General features: G+C 37.7%; 1 protein-coding gene across 1 annotated transcript in view; it reads right to left on the minus strand.

The window, feature by feature from the left end:
• The window catches only part of LOC150090340 (uncharacterized), an 81,142-nt gene extending 62,364 nt beyond the window's left edge, over nucleotides 1-18,778 (minus strand). Inside the window, exons 1-2 of the mRNA XM_090390274.1 lie at nucleotides 18,672-18,778; nucleotides 9,900-10,021 (exon numbers count right to left, since the gene is read on the minus strand). Coding sequence (XP_090246400.1) covers nucleotides 9,900-10,021; nucleotides 18,672-18,732 — 183 coding nt within the window. The 5' untranslated portion in view covers nucleotides 18,733-18,778. The remainder of the gene's footprint in view (nucleotides 1-9,899; nucleotides 10,022-18,671) is intronic.
• Nucleotides 18,779-19,976: the final 1,198 nt, after the last annotated feature.

Consider the following 19,976-nt stretch of genomic DNA (forward strand, 5'->3'; position numbering starts at 1 on the left):
TCATGCATGGAAGGGTCAGATCAGCAACACAGACATTCTCAATCACTTAATCTTTTCATATATACATGTACATATATACTTTTTTTTATAAAATATATCTAAGAGCAGCAATCCAGTATGAATAAAGAAACACACACATTCTTTCAATCTTTCATACATGCAAAGATAAAGGAATACCAGATATCACATCACAGCACTGACTATAGATATACCCTCTCACACAAACTAACAACAGACCTACATACACAAACACTTGCCCATTTATACAGTGTAAGGGACAGAAATTATAGGAAAACAGACTCGATGCCCGATCTGTTCATCCACTCATACAGACACAGGACTGACAAATACATTCAGGACACACAACTGCTTCCTAGATACAATGTAAATCATCTGTGGAAGGGTCAGATACACTCACGTTTTCAAATTTATTCTTAAAAAAAAAAAAAAAAAAAAAACATGCAGGATACTTTCACAGACACACTTAGACATGTACACCAGACAATTATGCTTACAGTTTCACACACAGACATGGGAGGATGCTTTCACACAATACAGCTTAACATTAATTAATATTTGCCTTTACTCTTTCACACATATAGATGCATTCACACTGTTCTGTTACATTATCACCCAAACAGGACTTAAAATGTAACAAGTGTACATTTGATACTTATCCCCGGCACCAGGAGTAGCCCCAATGGTATGTGCCAGCAGACAAGTTGTCCCCTAGCCTTACTGGTTTTAGTCAGAATTTGGTGAGCAGCATACAGAAGGTGAATAGGCAGCTATGCCCAGAGTACCACCATGCATGGCCTTATTCAGCTCTAGGGACAGCACAGTCACTGTGGTCACAATAAGTTATTCAGATCCAGGTAAGCAGGTCACAATTGTGAATTAGTAGTAGTGGCAAATGATGCAAGAAAGCAATCTTATATAGCATCAATCCAAAAAAAAAAAACACTACATGCTTCTCCCATCCATATATTCCAAGAATTTATCGTGTTCTTCCTTGAATTTATTCAAACCATCTGCTTTCACAACAGATGGAAGCCTGTTCCAACAATCAACCACCCACTGGCCAAAGGCAAACTTCCACACATCTATCTTGCAACTATTCTTCCTCAACTTGAATTTATGCCCCTGAATGTGTAGTCTCAGCAGGAGGAAGGATGCCATTCACATTCAGCTTACTCAATCCATTCAAGACCTTAAACACCTCAATCAGATCACCCTAAAGGCCTAGTCTCCAGAAGCTGCAATGTGAAGAACAGAAGCCTTTCTAGGTAAGAGCACCCTTCTGTTCCCTTCAATCTGGTTACCCTTCTCTGCACCCATTCCAGCAGATCTACATCCTTCCTAAAGTGAGGCCTACAGACCTGTATACAATATTCAAGATTTGGCCTAACCATGGCCTTGTACAAAGGGATAATCACCTCTTTATCCCTGCTAACAAAGTTTCTATATATCACTGACAAAACACCATGAGCTGTTCTGGCAGCATGTCTGCACTGCTCACAGAATTTCATATCTGACTGCACAATTACCCCCAAGTCTTTTTCATTTTTTACTACCCTGAGTGCAGAACCACACAACTGATAAGTTACTCTGGGATTACTGCTACCAATATGCAGTGCCTGGCATTTGTTAATGTTAAACTTCAATTTCCATTTCTCAGCCCACTGACCCAATTTTCTTAGATCTTGTTGCAGTAGTTCACCCTGATTACTGTCATTAACCACCCTGACAACCTTGGTGAGTTTGGCACCAAAAGGACTGTACTTTTTGTGCAGCTGGCGTTTAAGTGTGTTCCTGTTGAGTGTGGCTTGTAATTTTTGTAGCTGAGTAAGATGGCAGATATTAAGGAACATTTTGTAATAAACTTGGGAAAACAGCTTCAGAGACTTTCAAAGTGCTTAAGCAAATGTTTTGTGATGATGCTATGGGCAGAACACAAACTTTTCATTGGCATTTGTGTTTCCAAGGTGCCAAGCTTCGGTTACAGATTCTGAGTGCTCAAGTCAATCATTACCAAATCAGAATGATGAAAATGTTCAAAAAGTGCATCAAGTCTTCCATGAGGACAGAAGACATATGATTAATGATATTTGTGACATTCTACACCTATCATACTGTACATGCCAATATATTTTAACTGAAAATTTAAACATGAAGCAGACTACTGCAAAATTTCTGCCCTGTTTGCTAAGTGGTGAATAGAAACAGAACCAGCTTTTTGTGTACAGGGTCTTGCAAGCACAGGCCAGAAAGGACAAACTTCCTTTCCAAAACATCATAACAAGGGATAAAAGCTGCATTTATGGTTATGACTCAGAAACAAAGCAATTCTCCCAGTGAAAGACACCATCTCCCATCCATAAAAGGCCATGGAGGTCAAACATCAGGAGCATGCTGACTGTTTTCTTTGACAACAAGGAAATTGTTCATTAGGAGTTCCTTCCACTAAGTCGAACTGTTCTATATTGGGATCCAAAGGCATTTGAGCAAGGATGTCAGAAAAAAATGCCCACACAAATGGCACACTCATGGTCTGCTTCTGCATCAAGACGATGCACCAGTACACAGCTTTCTCAGTCAACAATTTTTGTCCAAGAACAACATGGCAATGGTCTAAAACACTACCAACCTGGTCCCCTGAAACTTATTCATATTTCCCAAAATGAAAATCAAATTAAAATGACAAAGATTCAAAGAGATCACAGAGAATCAAGCTGAATTTCAGAAAGTTTTGGATGGCATCATGAAACAGGAGTTCCACAGATGCTTCAAAGCCCACTATCGCCCTGAAGCAGCCCTGTGCAAAAGTGCTTTTTCTGATCAACATGCCCAAAAAAAGTATGATATAACACCAACATGGATAAATGCACAAGCTGCAAGTACAATTTAAACTGAAAGTATAATGGGATTTTATTTATCCAAGGTGAACAGGACAGACTGCCTTGATGCAGGATAATAAGAAACCAAACTTTTTTTGCCTTTATTATAGGGCCTTGAGATTTTTTTATTACTATAATGTTTTATTACCACAACATTTATTACTATAAATATTTATTACATACAGTAACTGCAATAAAAATGAAATATGTACGGAAGAATTTTTAAAACTGCTTGAACATGTTACATTAAACATATTTAGAACATATGCAGACTGCATCAAATTAATAACTTTAGTAATATTAATCTTTCTTATGACCTTTTTATAAAACTAAAATGATTAGAGAAGGGCAATACATAAGTGATCATTACAAAAAGATAAAAACACATATTGAACTGTACAAAGTACTTGTACAATAACTTTATTTCAGTCAAAAATAGTGGACAAAACTCTCCAATGCTACAACCAAACTAAGGTAACATTACCAGATTCAGTTTTTAATCCTATCACCAGCCCTCTAAATGCATGGTAGAATAAGAAACAATATTATGCAGAATTCAAGTTCCTGAACACATTAATGATAATGTTACAATGTCCAAAATGTTCTAAATATACAGCGTAATATCCAGTTGTGATAAATTTACATTTTAAAATTACCACCACAAGTTCTGGTACTTGTACTTCCCAAGAAATTTTCCAAAATACTAAGATAGTTATTGCAGGCTACAAGTTTTGGCACATTTGTAATTAATCACAGTATTTGAATGTCAGAATATCTGCATGTTGTGAACTTTTGATAAAAAAAAATGTATATATATATATATATATATATATATATATTTATATATATATATATATATATTTATATATATATATATATATATGTATTTGATGTACAGGTTAGTATAAATGCATCATTTTAGTACACAGCAACTACTAAAGTAGCAAAAGAATTGGCATCACTTAAGTAGCAGTAATAGAGGCATATGATGCAAGAAAGCAAGCATATGAGCTTATGTAGCATGACCAAAAAAAAAAAAAAAAAAACAATTTTCACACATCTATTCCCTCTAAAAGTTTGTCCAGCTCCTCCTTGAATTTATTTAAGCTATCAACTTCCACGACAGATGGGAGTTTGTTCCAGCAATTAACCATCCATTGGCTAAAGGCAAATTTCCACACATCCTGAAAATTACAGTCCACAGAAGTTCATGTCCAATGTCAACAAATATCTTCTTTCGTCTTCTCAACCTCCAACCCAAGCACGATACTAAGTACTATAGGTTCTAATACCTCTCGTGTTTGGGGTTTACATAAAAAAAGAAAAAAAAAAAAAAAAAAAAAAATTGTGTATTTCGTAGGGGAGTTGAACTATCAGGTGTAATAACCATGGAAAAATTGAGAGAACCTGTATGCTAAAAAACAAATTACCTGAAATAAAATGCAGTTAATATAATTATTGTAAGTACCTAAAGCTGTGGGTCCTAGGACTTTTAACTACTTCATCCGGGGGTCGGCAGCAGAAATCGTAGGAGCCACTGCAATACCGAGGTCTCTGTTTCTGTTATGATGTATACGTAAAAGGTATATGTATACATCATAGCTGACCTGACAGACACCAGAAGAAAGAATAAAAGAATAAATAAACTTTAAAAAATAAAAAATAATAATAATAAATAAATAAGTTCATGCCAATAGAATCCTGTGGAAAAAGAAGAATGAAATATAAAATCAAAGAAATCTAAGAGATGGGACAAAACAAGAAAACTTACTGTTTGTATGGACTGGAAGACATTGAAAGTCAATGGTGACCAAAGGAGAGAGCAGTGTTCATGTGCAGTGTATATATGTCAGTTGGAGTAGCCCCATGGGGGAGAGGTATGAATTCATAAACAGGAACTGTACCCGTGTGACAGGGAAGTGAGCAATTAAACAGATGAGGCAAAAAGCCAGCAGAGGGTGAAACAAAAACTAACAAAGTAGTGGGGAAAAGACACTAAACTTTGTAATAGAAGAAAACAAGTAGTGATAGTAGAGAAATAGCATCTCGATATTGCTTTCAGCCAGCCTAATTGCTCACGAGAAATAAAATGTAGTAAAAAGAACAGCAGAAAGGAATTGGAATGGAGGTGAATAAAGTAGTGCTCAGGCTGTCCGGGGTTGCAAACCCGTACCACAGTTGGTCCCTGGATGAATGACTGGACAATTGCCACGTGTTTAAGTCAATAATAGAAATGTTAAAGAAATCAAAATAATATTTTTAAGATCAAAAATAAACAAACAACAATGAAGACAGGACAAGACAAATGACATAATACCCCCGTATATAGACAATCCGTGGGCCAAGCTTTTCACACTGTGAGACATGACAGAGTCATGGGGTATAAACTATACAATATGTACAGGCCTAAATGTAAAGGAAGTTAGAACTAAGTCGTAGTTTGTAACATTTTTAAATTTAATAATGTTACATGATTTTTTGAAGTGATGGTAGAGGAAAGCAGCCGAGAATTTATTTTGTAGTAATTTATTGTAGAGTATTTTAATGTTGTCTGAAAATAGACTGATGCTGTTGCATATTGTTGCAATTCTTAAACATTGAGAAAAAATTATGTTTGCATGAACTTTTTTAGAAATGTTAGAGTGCCAATGGGTAAGATTGACTGCATTGTTGTTGTTTGGTTTTTAGGAGTATTAGCAACTAAGGCCATATTGCTCCAGGATATGCAGTGGTCATTCCCTGACCTTTCCGCATCCTCTGTATTTGGTGGTGATGGGCTCGAACCCCGGTATAATCAAGAAGCATGTGCTACGCACTGCTGCTCCTTCCCACCTGGCTACGGAGGCGCCTTGACTACATTGAAGCTAAAAGCATCTCTTCTGTTGTATATGTTGATAGCAGTATGAGGGCTGTCAATATTTATGTCTAGGTAGTTGGCTGAAAGATCATTACTATTTGTTTTATCCAGGGTCAGTTGTGCAGGGTAAAAACTAGCAAAGTCCTGTTTAAAAGTTGGGTAGTTGAAAATCATCAAGTCATCAATGTATCTATAAAGCTGTATGTCTGAGGGTAGAGTTGTCTCGGACCAGTATAGGTACAAGTTAGCTAAGATGCAGCTAGCAGGGCTACCCATGGGGGTACCTATGGTTTGTAAGTACATAGATTTACCATCAGAAATGTAATTGTTGGATCTACTTGTAAACCATAGGTACCCCCATGGGTAGCCCTGCTAGCTGCTTTTGGACACGGAATACACATGGTAAGAATATACCCAGATCCTTGACAGAACATGGCCTCGGCAGTCCCTCTGCATACACACTTCTCGGACTCCCTCCAGTCACTATCTGGCAGAGTAGAGGCAGCAAAATTATACAATAGCTGGTCCGGAAGTCTCCTAGAGAGTTACCAATAGGTTTTGCCTGGTGTATTACCTAGTGGCCAGCCTGCAAACACTGATTTAGAGCTGTACCCTCAAAATATAAGGAAAATTCGATCTCGTCATGATGTCCACATGACCTCAAAAGACATCAAATCATATTGCATAACAGAAGAGATGGGGGAGGGGTTACCAGAGTTTTGCTCTAGAGACTAAACATGGGTTCCACCACTTCAAGCCTCCAATAAGCAAAATGGTGGTATTGCAGCAGTTGATGAAAGTAATCAACCACCTAGTATTGCCTGGTAACACAGAGGGGGCATTCCTCAATGTGGTGTGGTCGCCACACCTCGACCCTTGCTTATGTTGGTTCTCACCTGGGTTTCAGCACTTGCACATGGGGGTTATACCCAGGGTTACTAACAGTCCCACCATCGTGAAGGTGCAAGCAGAGGTTTTGGCATGCACAGACTGACCGGACTTCCCCAAAATTAGATCCACTTGACTTGAGTGTTACCCGAATATCAGTTTCATCAGGGTTTTAGCCTCCCAGGTAGCAAGCACAGCTTGGCATAATCTGAGAGAATGTCTAAAACATTTGCCTGTTCCCTGAGGAAACCAACATGTCTGTTGGTTTCCTCAGGGAACAGGCAAATCAGGATATTGGTGAAAGATTCATCCCATGAGCTGGTAGGGGCCCCATACGAGGTGACTGTAGCATATGTGACTTCACTATGTGGAAGCCTGCTTGTAACAATTTTATATACTATGCCCCAGGGTTCCGAATTTCTCGTGTCAGATACTAGATACTGCCACAACTGTTGCTTTTTGTTCCTGATCGCTGTGGTATATCTATTTCTTAGACCATGGTAGGTTTTTGCAGGGCCTCAACCTCCCGTTGGGGCCAGGACCTGTGGGCTCGCTGAAAATTTTTCCTAGCTGAGTGGACTTGTCTGTGGAGCTGGGGAAGTTCAGCACACCACGGTATGGAGTTTTGTTGTGTTTCTTCTTTGGAATGGATAATTCACAGGCCTTTTTCAGGATTGTTGTGATTATTGCAGCATGTTTGTCTGGGGTGAGTCAGGAAATATCTTGTGGTGTTTTATGTTCCAGCAGGTTGTCAAGTGAGGCCACAAAGATATCCCAATTCGCCCTTTTGAGGGTATATCTCTTGATGTCTTTCATGCATGGTGGGGTTGGGTCAATCAAACAGACGAGGGAAAAGGAGATTGCCCAGTAACTCAATGTAGTCCAGCTTCTTATTTACACTGCAGTGGGCTATATTCCTGGATACAGACCTGTTGGCTATGGTGACATCAATATTTGTTTCATGCTGGGTAGTTAAGAAGGTGCAAAGGTGACCTGATCTGTTTAAGATTTCAAAGGTGGAAGTGGCTAGATAGTCCTCCAATCTTGTTTCATTAACCTTAATACTCCTGCTTAACAAGGTCAGTAAAAATTCGAGAGTTTTAAAGATGAATGGAATAAACAGGAAGTAGGTCACTTCAAGAGTGAGTCCTGGGGCAACAGGCTTTCAGCAGGGGAACAAGAATCAATCAGTGGGGGAGTAAAATTATTATTATTATTAGCCATAGAGTGCAAGGAAGCCTGAGGCTTATGTTGCACCAGCCAAAAAAAATTCCCGAGTTACCTTTAGAGACAGAGAGAGAGAAGTAGAAAGGAATCACCAAGAAAGAGAAGAAAGATGATAGCCAGCTCAGGACCCTGGTGTGCCAAGCCCATACTCACCAGATGTGAGTGCCTGGGGTGATTGACCTTGTTCACTTAGGGAACAGGCAGCCTTTCTTTGTCTGTGGTGGATACTATGATAAAAATTTTAAAGATTTATCTGAATTTGATGACCTGTTGCAAGACCTATAGACTCGCTGTGAGGTTAAACACTGGTCAACAAAAAATCACTATTAGCTTTTCAATATCACTAAAAAATGCAAAATTTCAGGAGTGCCATGCAACACATGCTCAACACAGGCCATGCACTCAGAAGCGAATACAATGGGCCATACTAATATGTCCTTATTAAAACTAAAATATACTCGAATTTCAAGTACATTTTATTATTTAGTATTAATACATTTTAGCATTAACTAAATGGTGCTAGAGAGGAGTGGGCTTCTTTCATATCAGCCAAAAAAATAAAATAAAATAGATTATTCGTATTATTCCAATTCCCATTCAATTCTGCTTTTAAAGTTAGCCAGACTAACTGCCTCTGTGACATTGTTTATTCCAGTGTTCAACAATCCACTACTCAAGTAAACTTCATGAGATAGTATTCTGTTATTCTCTGAGATTTTATATTTGAGCTCCCCTGGTTAATATCTGCACTACTAATCAAACAGAAAGGAAAACAAATTTTTGCATTCATTTCACTCAACCCTTTCAGCACGTTATACACCTTAATCAGATCTGATCTGACAAACTTTGCAGTCATTCATACCTTCTAAGTCATGCTTCATATGTGTACTGATTTGCACTCATTATCAATCTGGTAACCCTCCTGTGAACTCTTTCTAGACCACACCTGAAGACAATTTTATTTTAAATGCAGACTCTTCATAGTCTTGTACAGAGGGATAATAACAGTCCCATAATCATAGACAGGACACCATGTGACTTCTCAGCTGCCTGTTTCTACTGAATAGAAAATTTTATATCAGATTGCATCATAACACCTAAGTCTTTTCCAACTTGGACAACTCTTAGCTCCTTTTAGCTTCCTTTTTAGAAGCATTAAACTTTGGTTGCCATTTTTCAGACCATATATATGTGGCCAATCCAAGTATTTCTGAAGCAGCATGACCTGGCTCGAATTGTTAATCACCCTTCCGAATACCATTTATAAAAATCACAAATAGGAGGGAGGAGGGGACTCCACTCCTTATACCCGTCCACTCTGACAACTGACCATTTATGACTACCCTATCTTTTATTTAGGATATTAAACATCTTTGCACTCTCTCTCTTTGCAAAATCAACCCCAGGGGCTCACATCTGGTGAGTATGGGCTTAGCACACCCAGAGTTCTAAGCTGGATATCATCATTCTTCTCTTTCTTGGTGATTTCCTTCTACTTCCGACTCGTTCTCTCTCTCTCTCAGGATAATTCAGAAATTTTTTTTGGCCAGTGCAGCATAAGCCTCAGGCTTCCTTGCACCATATGGCTAATAATAATAATAATAATAATAATAATAATAATAATAATAATCCACTTCATTCAAAAAACTATTACCATAGTGTATTTCCAGTCCAAGTATTACAGTCTACAAGAGACCAGCTGAAGTCACCCATAATGAGACAATTGTGTTTACTAGTCCACTCAATCTAAATTTACACATTAACCATCTACACACATGAATGTCTACCACAACTAAACTAAAAGATTATTATTTTAAATGAGAATTATAAAAATTCTGCACAGTGTTAAGAGTATCCAACTAAAAGTTTCTCTTGATTAATTAATACCAAAATGCTCTAAACCTGTATGGGTACTTCAAATCCATTTAAACGAAATTGAAAAAGATGTGTTTTGGTTCCCCGAACTTCGAATTAAGTTCGGGGAACTTAATTTTTTATTGCATATTAACAATATCCAAAATGTAACCTACCAAAAAATATGATGTGTTGCACAGCAGAGCAGAAAGATTCCTACAGTTTGAAGATAAATGTAGAAACTGCAGCTGTTCAGCTGATGCACTCTCAAATGAGTCTTGAACTAGTGACCAAATGACTAAAAAACAAAATTTATATAATAATTAATAATGCAGAAAAGGATATGTTTAAAATTTTATAATTAAATTAATAAATAGAGGGTTTCTGAATGAGAGCAAAAATAATCTCATTGCTACTATACTAAAACAATATATGGAAGGAGCGAGTTCAGGGCAGTCCTCAACTTTCAGACACTTGAAATTAAAAACAAATTCATTCTTTCAGACATGTTAATTTTTTCATTTTTATTTCTTCATGTTCATTCATCAGTTCTCTGAACTGACAAATGAACTTTGTGAGTCACTGCATTTCACAGGGCCAGAAATGTACAGCAGTGTCTGTGTAATTATTTAACATTTTTAGTGCATTTTTGTGTTTCTAAAAATGAGTGAGAAATGATAACCAAAAGTGCCAATAATAGTGATAAGAAGAACAGGTCTTAAACTTAACACGACTGAGACAAAGCTTTAAATAATTAAGAATGCTGAAAGCAGCAAATGTTTTGCCTGATTCAGATGCTCAGTACACTTAAGCTAGTCAACAATGTATATTCAGTTGTGAAGGAAAGGATAAAATCAGACATCACATACAAAATGCTGGAAATGCACAGTCAATAATTAGGTAAAAACAATGAGGTGCAGTGATTGAAGAAACAGAAAGATCTTTAAAATTATGGATTCAAGACCAACAAAACAAAAAAAAGCAGCATTCCTGTGGTCTTTAAATCACTTAAAATAAGGTTATTTGTATTTTTCATTGGACAAAAATGTTGCTAATGGTGCAGAGGTGGCCCACAGTGATACAGAGTGATATTCATTCAAGATACCATTAAGACACCCACCACCCAAGCCGAAGCTTATATGTGGCTTAGAACTTAACTTTAACTCATGCTGTATAATAAAACTCAATAAATTATTAATTAATTAACTTAACACAACTCAAAATAACACAAGTAACTAAGCTTGGGAGATCATTATGCCGCTTGGCCCAAGTCAAGTGAGATTAACTTTGGACATTCATCATAAGTCCCGCCTATCTCAATAGACTTGGTTTCCTTCCTTGCCACAGGGAGGTCGACTCTACTATCTAGCTTTTATTTGCTCTCTCCTTTTAAATACAGCATAAATAAAATCATTAAAATAAGCAAACTTGCATTTTTCCCCAAACATAGTCCATAAGGATCTTTGCTCAAGCCTTCCCATCAATATCTCCAATCGACTCCTTATGCCAACATAACAGCTGCAATAGAACATTACATGTTCAGGTGTTTTTTTTTTTTTTTATGAAAACCCCAAACACGAGAGATATTATAACCTATAGTACTTAGTACCATGCTTGGGTTGGAGATTGAGAAGACGGAAGAAGATATTTGTTGACATTAGACTTGAACTCCTGCAGACTGTAATTTTCAGAAAAGACATATGAAGGAAGATTGTTCCAGAAAACCGTAGTTGAATGAATAAACGAGGAAGATGAAAAGTTGGTTCTGTGAGTTTGAAGTTGGACAGTAAATGGATGTTGTCTGGTGGCAGCACGTGTTCGGACTGTTTTGAAAGAGAGAGCAGGAATTATAGAAGCCAATTCAGAAGAATGGAAGTATATGTAGAAAAGGCATGCAGCAGAAACAGTATATCTATGAGACAGAGAGTGGAGAGACTCTGTTAGAGATGGGTTATTAACTGCCCTCATCTGAATGGAATCTAGAAGCCTGAGAGAGGTTTTGGGAGCACCACCCCAGATGTGGGAACAATATTCAATGATAGGGCGGATTTGCGATTTGTCCAGCGTGAACAGCTGTTTGGAAGAAAAATAACAGTGAGAGCGAAAGAGAAAACCAAGTTTTTTAAATGCAGAGGAAGCAATACTTGTAATGTGCTTGTGCCAAGAGAGATTAGAAGTCAGGGTAATCCCCAAAGGAGATATATCAACTTGCTTAGAAATCGGAGTGTCACCAAATATAAGTATAGGAGAAGAAGAATCCTTCTTGCGAGATATAAGACAAGACCGAGTTTTAGAAGGATTGAAATCAACTAAGTTGTCTTTGCCCCACTGGAGATCAGCATTTAAGGAATTGGTAGCGGATATTCGAGAAGTTGAGGCTGACTGAGCAGGGCAACGTTTCTCAAATTTGAAAGTGGAATGCAATGTGCTATCATCAGCAAAACTATGGCTAGGATTTCCAGTCAATGGAAGATAGTCATTAATATACAAGAGGAAAAGAGTGGGGGAAAGCACTGAGCCTTAGGGTACACCAGCATTAGTGGAGAACTCAGAAGAGAGAGCCATCTACCATCACCCTCAGTGAGTGATCAGAGAGAAAACTGGATAACCAGTTTTCTGTTCTGGGTAAAATAATGGAGTCACTGGTTAAAGATGCATTGCAGGATCATCTAGACAAGACTGTAGCAATAATTCAGACACAGCATGGGTTTGTTAAGGGAAAGTCTTGTCTGACAAATTTGATAGGATATTATGATGTGGTTACAAAGGAACTGGATACAAAAAATAATTTTGATATCATATATTTGGATTTCAGGAAAGCTTTTGACACTGTTGCACATGGAAGACTATTATACAAATTGGAGGAGAATGGTATTAAGGGTAAGTTGCTACAATGGATAAAAGGATGGTTGAGTGTGAGAAGACAGAGGGTGGTAATTAATGGGTGCTGCTCTTCGTGGACTAATGTTATTAGTGGAGTCCCACAAGGTTCGTTGTTGGGTCCTCTGTTGTTTTGTATATTTATCAATGATATTGATGAAGGTATATCAGGCCTAGTGTCGAAGTTTGCAGATGATACAAAGGTTGGCAGGGTTGTTAATGACAGTAATGGCAATGTGCTACTGCAACAGGATCTAGATAATTTGGGCAGATGGGCTGAGAAGTGGCAACTGAAGTTTAACATTGACAAATGCAAAGTACTGCATATGGGTAGAAGTAACCCCAGAGAAACGTACCAACTGTGTGGTACTACACTTAAGGTGGTAGAAAATGAAAAAGACCTGGTAGTAATTGTGCAGTCAGATATGAAGTTTTCTGAGCAATGCAGACAGGCTGCCAGGGCAGGTAATGGGGTTTTGTCAATGATATATAGGAATTTTGCTAGCAGGGAGAAGGAGGTGATTGTCACTCTGTATAAGGCAATGGTCAGGCAGCGCCTTGAATACTGCGTACAGGTCTGGAAGCCTCATTTTAGGAAGGATGTAGATTTGCTTGAGTATGTACAGAGAAGGGCAACAAGATTGGTGAGGGGAATGAAGTGATCCTCTTACCAAGAGAGGCTTAAGTTCTGCAAATTGCAGTGGCTGGAGACTAGGCACCTGTGCGGAGATCTGATTGAGGTGTATAAGGCCTTCAATGGGTTGAGTACGCTGAATTCTGATGGGATCCTCCCACTTGTTCAGATTACAAACCTAAGGGGGCATAAATTCAAATTAAGAAAAGACAGATGTAGAATAGATGTGCGGAAATTTGCCTTTAGCCAGCAGGTGGTTAATTGCTGGAACAAACTGCCATCTGTTGTTGTGGAAGTTGATAGGTTAAATAAATTTAAGGAGGAACTGGACAGGCATTTGGAGGGAATGGTGTGATTTTTTTTTTTTTTTTTTTTGGCTGATACTGCATAAGCTCATACACTTGCTTTCTTGCATCACATGCCACTACTACTACTACCAATTACAAAAAACAGTTGGCAAACCATAAGATGGAAGCTTGTTTAGAAGACCTTTATGCCAAACACAATCGAAAGCTTTTGAGATGTCTAGAGCAACTGCTTGTGTTTCACAGAAATTTTTCATTGAATTTGTTCATAAGTGGGTAACATATGCCAGGATATCACCAGTGGATCAACATTGACGAAATCCATACTGGTGATCGTCGATCAGACGGAAGGTTTCTAGGTGGTTTAAGAGTTGGCGGTTAATTGATTTCTCCATTACTTTAGAAAGAGTAGAAGTAATTGCAATGGGACGATAATTAGATGGGAGAGATTTGTCACCATTTTTAGGAACTGGCTGAACATGAGCAAATTTCCAAGCAGAAGGAAAAACACCTTTTGAATAAGAATGTGAAAAAAGGCAACAAAGAACAGGAGTAAGTTCAGGAGCCCAGGTTTTCAGAACAAGTATAGAAATACCATCAGGACCTGAAGCTTTCTTAGCATCAAGATTCCTCAAAATCCTTCTGACATCCTTTTGACAGAAGACCACAGGAGGCATTGAATGGAGCATGTTGGGAATGGTGGGAGGTGTTTTACCAAGATCATTAATACACGAGTTGGAAGAAAAATGGGATGCTAGCAGGTCAGCTTTATCCTTGGCTGAAGTGACAACAGAACCATCTGGTTTTGACAGAGGTGGAAGCAGAGATGGGCAAAATTGTGGCCAATAGCTTTGGCAAGAGACCAGAATGCTCGGCTACCATTAGGGCAAGAAGCAAGTTTTCTACTCTTAGCCTGATCAAAATCTAGTTTGGACTGATTAATAACTGCTTTACAATTGTTGCGAGCTTTGGGGTAAGCAGAAAATGAAACTGAAGAATTGGAAACAAGCCAATTACGATATGCAACTTTCTTCTCCTGAATGGCCTTAGCATATTTATTGGAAAACCAAGGTTTAGATAAAAGACGAGATTTTAAAGTGGAGTGTGGGATAAAGGATTCCATTCCTACAAGGATAATTTCACTGATACAATCCGAGCAAACGTTGACATCAGATGTTTTGAAACAGTAGTTTGACCAAGGAAAAGAAGAAAAGAAATCTCGCAAGTCATCCCATTTTGCATTCTTGTAATGCCAAACAGACAAGGGAAAAGGAGATTGCCCAGTAACTCAATGTAGTCCAGCTCTTATTTACACTGCAGTGGGCTATATTCCTGGTTGGGAACTGCCATGAGATAAAGGCTCCATTGGAGAAAAGACAATCACCAAGTTGTGATCTGAGGTGCTTAAAGGACCACTCACTTCAACTGTGTACTTAGAAGGGTTGTTTGTGAGAAAAAGATCAAGCATGTTGGTTTTATGGTTAGGATTGTCCGGTATTCTTGTAGGTAAATGAATATGATTTCCTCATGGTCTTCACACACGCAATTCTGATCTTGTGCCAACCCTAACTTAGAGTCTTTTAGCAAGGCCATGTATACGGTAATAAGGAAAGCTGCATTCACACCAAACTGCTGCCAGACTTTCTTCCTTACATCAATAATATTAACTTTTGGCAAGAACATGTAGGTAACCCTACTTTTATCTGAGGTATCCCATCTCCTTTAACATTCTAACATTAACTCCGGCATTATCCTTCTTTTCTCAGATTATACATCTTGTCTGGTATAAAGCCTTCCATCATCCGGGCACGAACTCACATTTAATATGGTCTTTCTTATATTCCTACTTGTGCAATACATCAAAGCAGACAGAATAATCAACAAATCTGCTGGCAGCCTACCTGAAGCAACTTGAAGAGCATCTGTTGAAACAGTTCAACAAACTCTAGTGATAGACAAAAGAGCGAACCTTCGAACCTGCAAAATATACTTTTTAATTTACGAATTTGTCATTCTATGAAGCCAAGCTGCTGAGGCATAAGTTATTATTGGGACGAAGAGGCAGTACAATAAATGAAGTGCTTTGCCCTTTATGCCCCAGTCCACCCTTATAACTCTCTTTAACTTGGCGTATAATGTTCTTATCTTCTTTTTCAAATACTTAGCACATGGGACAAAACTGATCCACTCTCGTATCAACATACCCAAGTACTTAACTGTCGTGACATATTGAACATACACCACATGTGCACAAACCAAAGCTCAGCTATTCTTGCTCAATTGTCCTTTTAACAATAGTTGCACAGTTTTAGTTTCAGAAATTTGTACGCCATATAATATGGACCATTCCATTAAATCTCCCAACTCTTAAGCCTGTTCTTCTATATGGGTTCAAGCATTACTATACACCAAAAAGAGAAGATCATCGGCATAGGCTATATCACATCAACACCCACATAATTTCATTTCAGGAATTCATCTATTACCATGCATCAGGCCTGAGGACCAATCACAGATCCCTGAAGACAACCTCTCAATACATCTTTTACAATTTCTATGTAAGCCGTTCTTACGACAACTTTCCTATCTTCAAAACATTGTCTAAATACAGAAAACAATTTTTCAGAACATTCTGTTGCTCTTAACCTAGTTAAGATCCCTTCCCACCACAGTCTATCGAATGCACCATGAAAATCCATAATCACAAAGTACATACTGCCCCTCATACTCCTGTGTATACCTCACCATCTGACACACTGCACCTGTTGATCTTCCCTTACTATAACCAAATTGGTTACAAGAGGACAATAGGTTTTGTTCATACATAATCATCTCTACTAATACATAGTCGTTCATATGTTTTTGCGAGCACAGATAGTAAAGCAATCAGGCGGTATGTACTAGGCTCCTCTGGTATCTTATCTGGACTTTTTATAATTAATCTTAATTGTGTAGTTCTTCAGGGCAAGGGAAAGGAATCTTTACCTAAAATATCCACAAAGACAACAGGTCTAAAATGGAATGCTCTTTTCATTATTTTCACCTCTATCAAAGCAGCCTTGATTGCAATGAAACAAATTCATGAGCTTGTGACAGCTGTTTTAGAAACCCCAGCATGAGGCCATTCGCTTTCTGTTCACCATCACTTGTTTCGCACCCCATTCAGGTTATGAGCTGTTTCCATATAATTGATCCTGAGATTCATTTTGGTTTACTAGGCCTTCCAATATTTCCAAGTCAGCACTTAGAAACAGCAAAATTTCCACAGAGATCTGAGTAAGACTAAACTACAGCTTTAGTCTTACTCAGATGTTTCTTAAATTGCCCATACTTCAAATGAAAGCATTCTTTCATCAATCTGGCAATACACAGAGCATTATTGTTAGCAGTGGCAAATGATGCAAGACAACAACACATGGAATTTTGTTCCAACAATTCAACCACCTGCTGGCTGAAGGCAAACTTCTACACATCTATTCTGTAACTGTCGTTCCTCAATTTGAATTTGTGCCCCCCCTCTTATGTGCTTAGTCTGAGCAAGAGGGAAAGTCTCATCAGCACTGAGCTTTCTCAATCCATTCATAGCTTTAAACATCTCAATAAGCCATTTTGTTCACCATCACTTGTTTTGCACCCCATTCAGGTTATGAGCTGTTTCCATACACTTGATCCTGAGATTCATTTTGGTTTACTAGGCCTTCCAATATTTCCAAGTCAGCACTTAGAAACAGCAAAATTCTCGCAGGTGTCTAGTCTCTATATGCTGCAATTTGCAGAACTGAAGTCTTTCTTGGTAAGAGCACCCCTTTGTTCCACCTTCCAATCTGGTTGCCCCTTTGTACACCTATTCCAGCAGATCTACAATCTTCTTAAAGTGAGGCCTCCAGACCTGTATGCAGTACTCAAGATGCAGCCTAACCATAGCCTTGCCCATAGTCATTCTTTCAGTATGCATGCATATAAAAACAAGCTGTGTCAGTGGCTTTCATTTTGATCGACTTACAGTAATACATCTTTTCTGGATATTCAAGTACTGGAACCAAGGGAAAATGATGTTCCAGAATGTTAGTAGGTCTTTCTTTAGCTGAAACAGAGAGATTGTTATCACAGGCAAATATCACACAGTAAGCAAGGAAGACGTGCATGTCCTTGAGAAGGGTTTCGCCAAACCAGTTAATCCTTTCATTCCTCAGTGGAAAATAATCAGCCAACAACTGGTCAAGTACAAGGAAAAAAGCTCCTTCATGGTTACAAAGATATTTGAACAGCTAGAAAAAAGAAGATTGTTATTGTTATTTGGTTTTTAGGAGCATTAGCAATTAAGGCCATATTGCTCCATGAATATGCAGTGGTCATTCCCTGACCTTTCTGCATCCTCCGTATTTGGTGGTGACGGGCTCGAACCCCGGTCTAATCAAGAAGCGTGTGCTACGTACTGCTGCTCTTTCTCACCTAGCTACGGAGGCGCCAGAAAAAAGAAGAAAAAGAAACACTTTTTACTGATATTCTGCCATGGCATTTCTTCGTAGTTTACGAAACACGGTAAGTCATCACTTCAATCTCTACAGATGACAAGTCGAGCAACAGAATTAGGCTACTAAATAACAAAGTGTAGAAGCAAAACCTATCTGCATACAATCTGGTCACCTTGTGGAAACCCAAACATACAAACTTTAGAACAAAGTGACACTTTTTTCCCAAATATACAGAAAATGGGGAGGGATGACTTTTTATTGGAAAAAAATAAAAAATTAATAAGTTGCAAAATTAGTTCAAGCAATGAATTCAATTAATACACATTTTATCATACTGTTTAGAATGCACTGGTAGAAATTTAAAAACCTAATGGTTAAATCCAAACTTAGTGCATATATAAATAAATGCAGTAATCAAAGTTTTTATAAAAGTTGCTTGCTTGATAGAGCTGTGTAATTATTCTTTATTTATTTAATTAATTTAATTTAAGACCTGTTTTGAATTAGTTATCATTATCTAAACTACATATGAAGAAACTCTTTTTAAAAATTCCCAATTTTCCCGATCAACTTTACAAGAAAGATACAAATGTGTTCAATGTATCAGAATAACAATTTAAGAATTTCAAATTACTTATAACAAAATATACTCACTGAACATATAAATAGTCATTTTCATTTTGCTGTTCATCATATTCATTTTGCTGCTCATCATAAAGATGTATGAGCAAATGTGTCAGGAAGATAACTGCATACTCATTTGTAAGAAAGTAGAATTCTGAGAAGGGAAAAAAAACATAAATGTCAACTATCAGAATAATAAAACTCTCAGCTAATTTATAATAATTTATTTTCTAAAGAAATTAATCTATCAAAATAAAACAGAAAATTGGGTACTACGATTACATTAATTACAAATCATTGAACTCAATTTTTCTTTAATTTTTTAATTTAGCATTACAGTTGTCAAGATAGGTAAAACAGGCTAATTCAAAAAATAATGCAACTTTCGGTCTTTAACATCCATTCAACCTTTTAACTAAAACTGTCTACTTGCTGCTTCAATGTCATATGAGCAATTTAATTTTAAATTAATTAAATGCTAAAATCCCATAAAATAACAAAAGCAAAAACGTATGATGTTATCATTTTGTTAACATACAAAATTAAAGGAACTAGGTAATAAAGAAATTGAAAAAAGAAAAAAAAAATAGAAATTAAAGCTTACTTATCTTTCTCTATGAATTCAAGCTAACGGAAAATATCACTGATTTCAAGTAAGGAAATAATAAAGCACTCAATCCAGAAAAATTTTGGGGAGTTTTTATTTGTATGCTAGATACAAAAAGTTAGTTAGTTATTTGGTTTTTAGGAGCATTAGCAACTAAGGCCATATTGCTCCGGGATATGCGGTGGTCATTCTCTGACCTTTCCACATCCTCCGTATTTGGTGGTGACGGGCTCGAATCCCGGTCTAATCAAGAAGCTTGTGCTATGCACTGCTGTTCCTTCCCACCTGGCTACGGAGGCCCCCAATATACAAAACGAAGTGATCTGTTATTTTTAACATTTTGCCAAGATTTCTTATTGATATCATACAGCTCTCATGGCATAAGGCTTTTACCATAAACTTGTTTGCCTTTGTTTTATTTACTGCATCACCTCACATAGTATATTTGCCTTTGTTTTATTTACTGCATCACCTCACATAGTATAGATATTTCACATCAATGAGTTGTTCAGGTCTTCACCATGATTACCTATCCACTGATGAAATCTCAAAAGAATCAAAACCTGGGTCTAGGTAGTGTTGGGAATCTTCTTAATTCTATGACTGGATATGGAAAGCATACTGACTAGCACGACTTCTCAGTATGTGACTGCTTAGGTTTTAGTCAGTGCATAGGCACAGGCGCCTCCGTAGCCAGGTGGGAAGGAGCAGCAGTGCGTAGCACACGC

This window comes from Mastigoproctus giganteus, chromosome 2 (assembly GCF_048544385.1).
Source record: "Mastigoproctus giganteus isolate SK-2022 chromosome 2, ASM4854438v1, whole genome shotgun sequence".
Taxonomy (NCBI): domain Eukaryota; kingdom Metazoa; phylum Arthropoda; class Arachnida; order Uropygi; family Thelyphonidae; genus Mastigoproctus; species Mastigoproctus giganteus.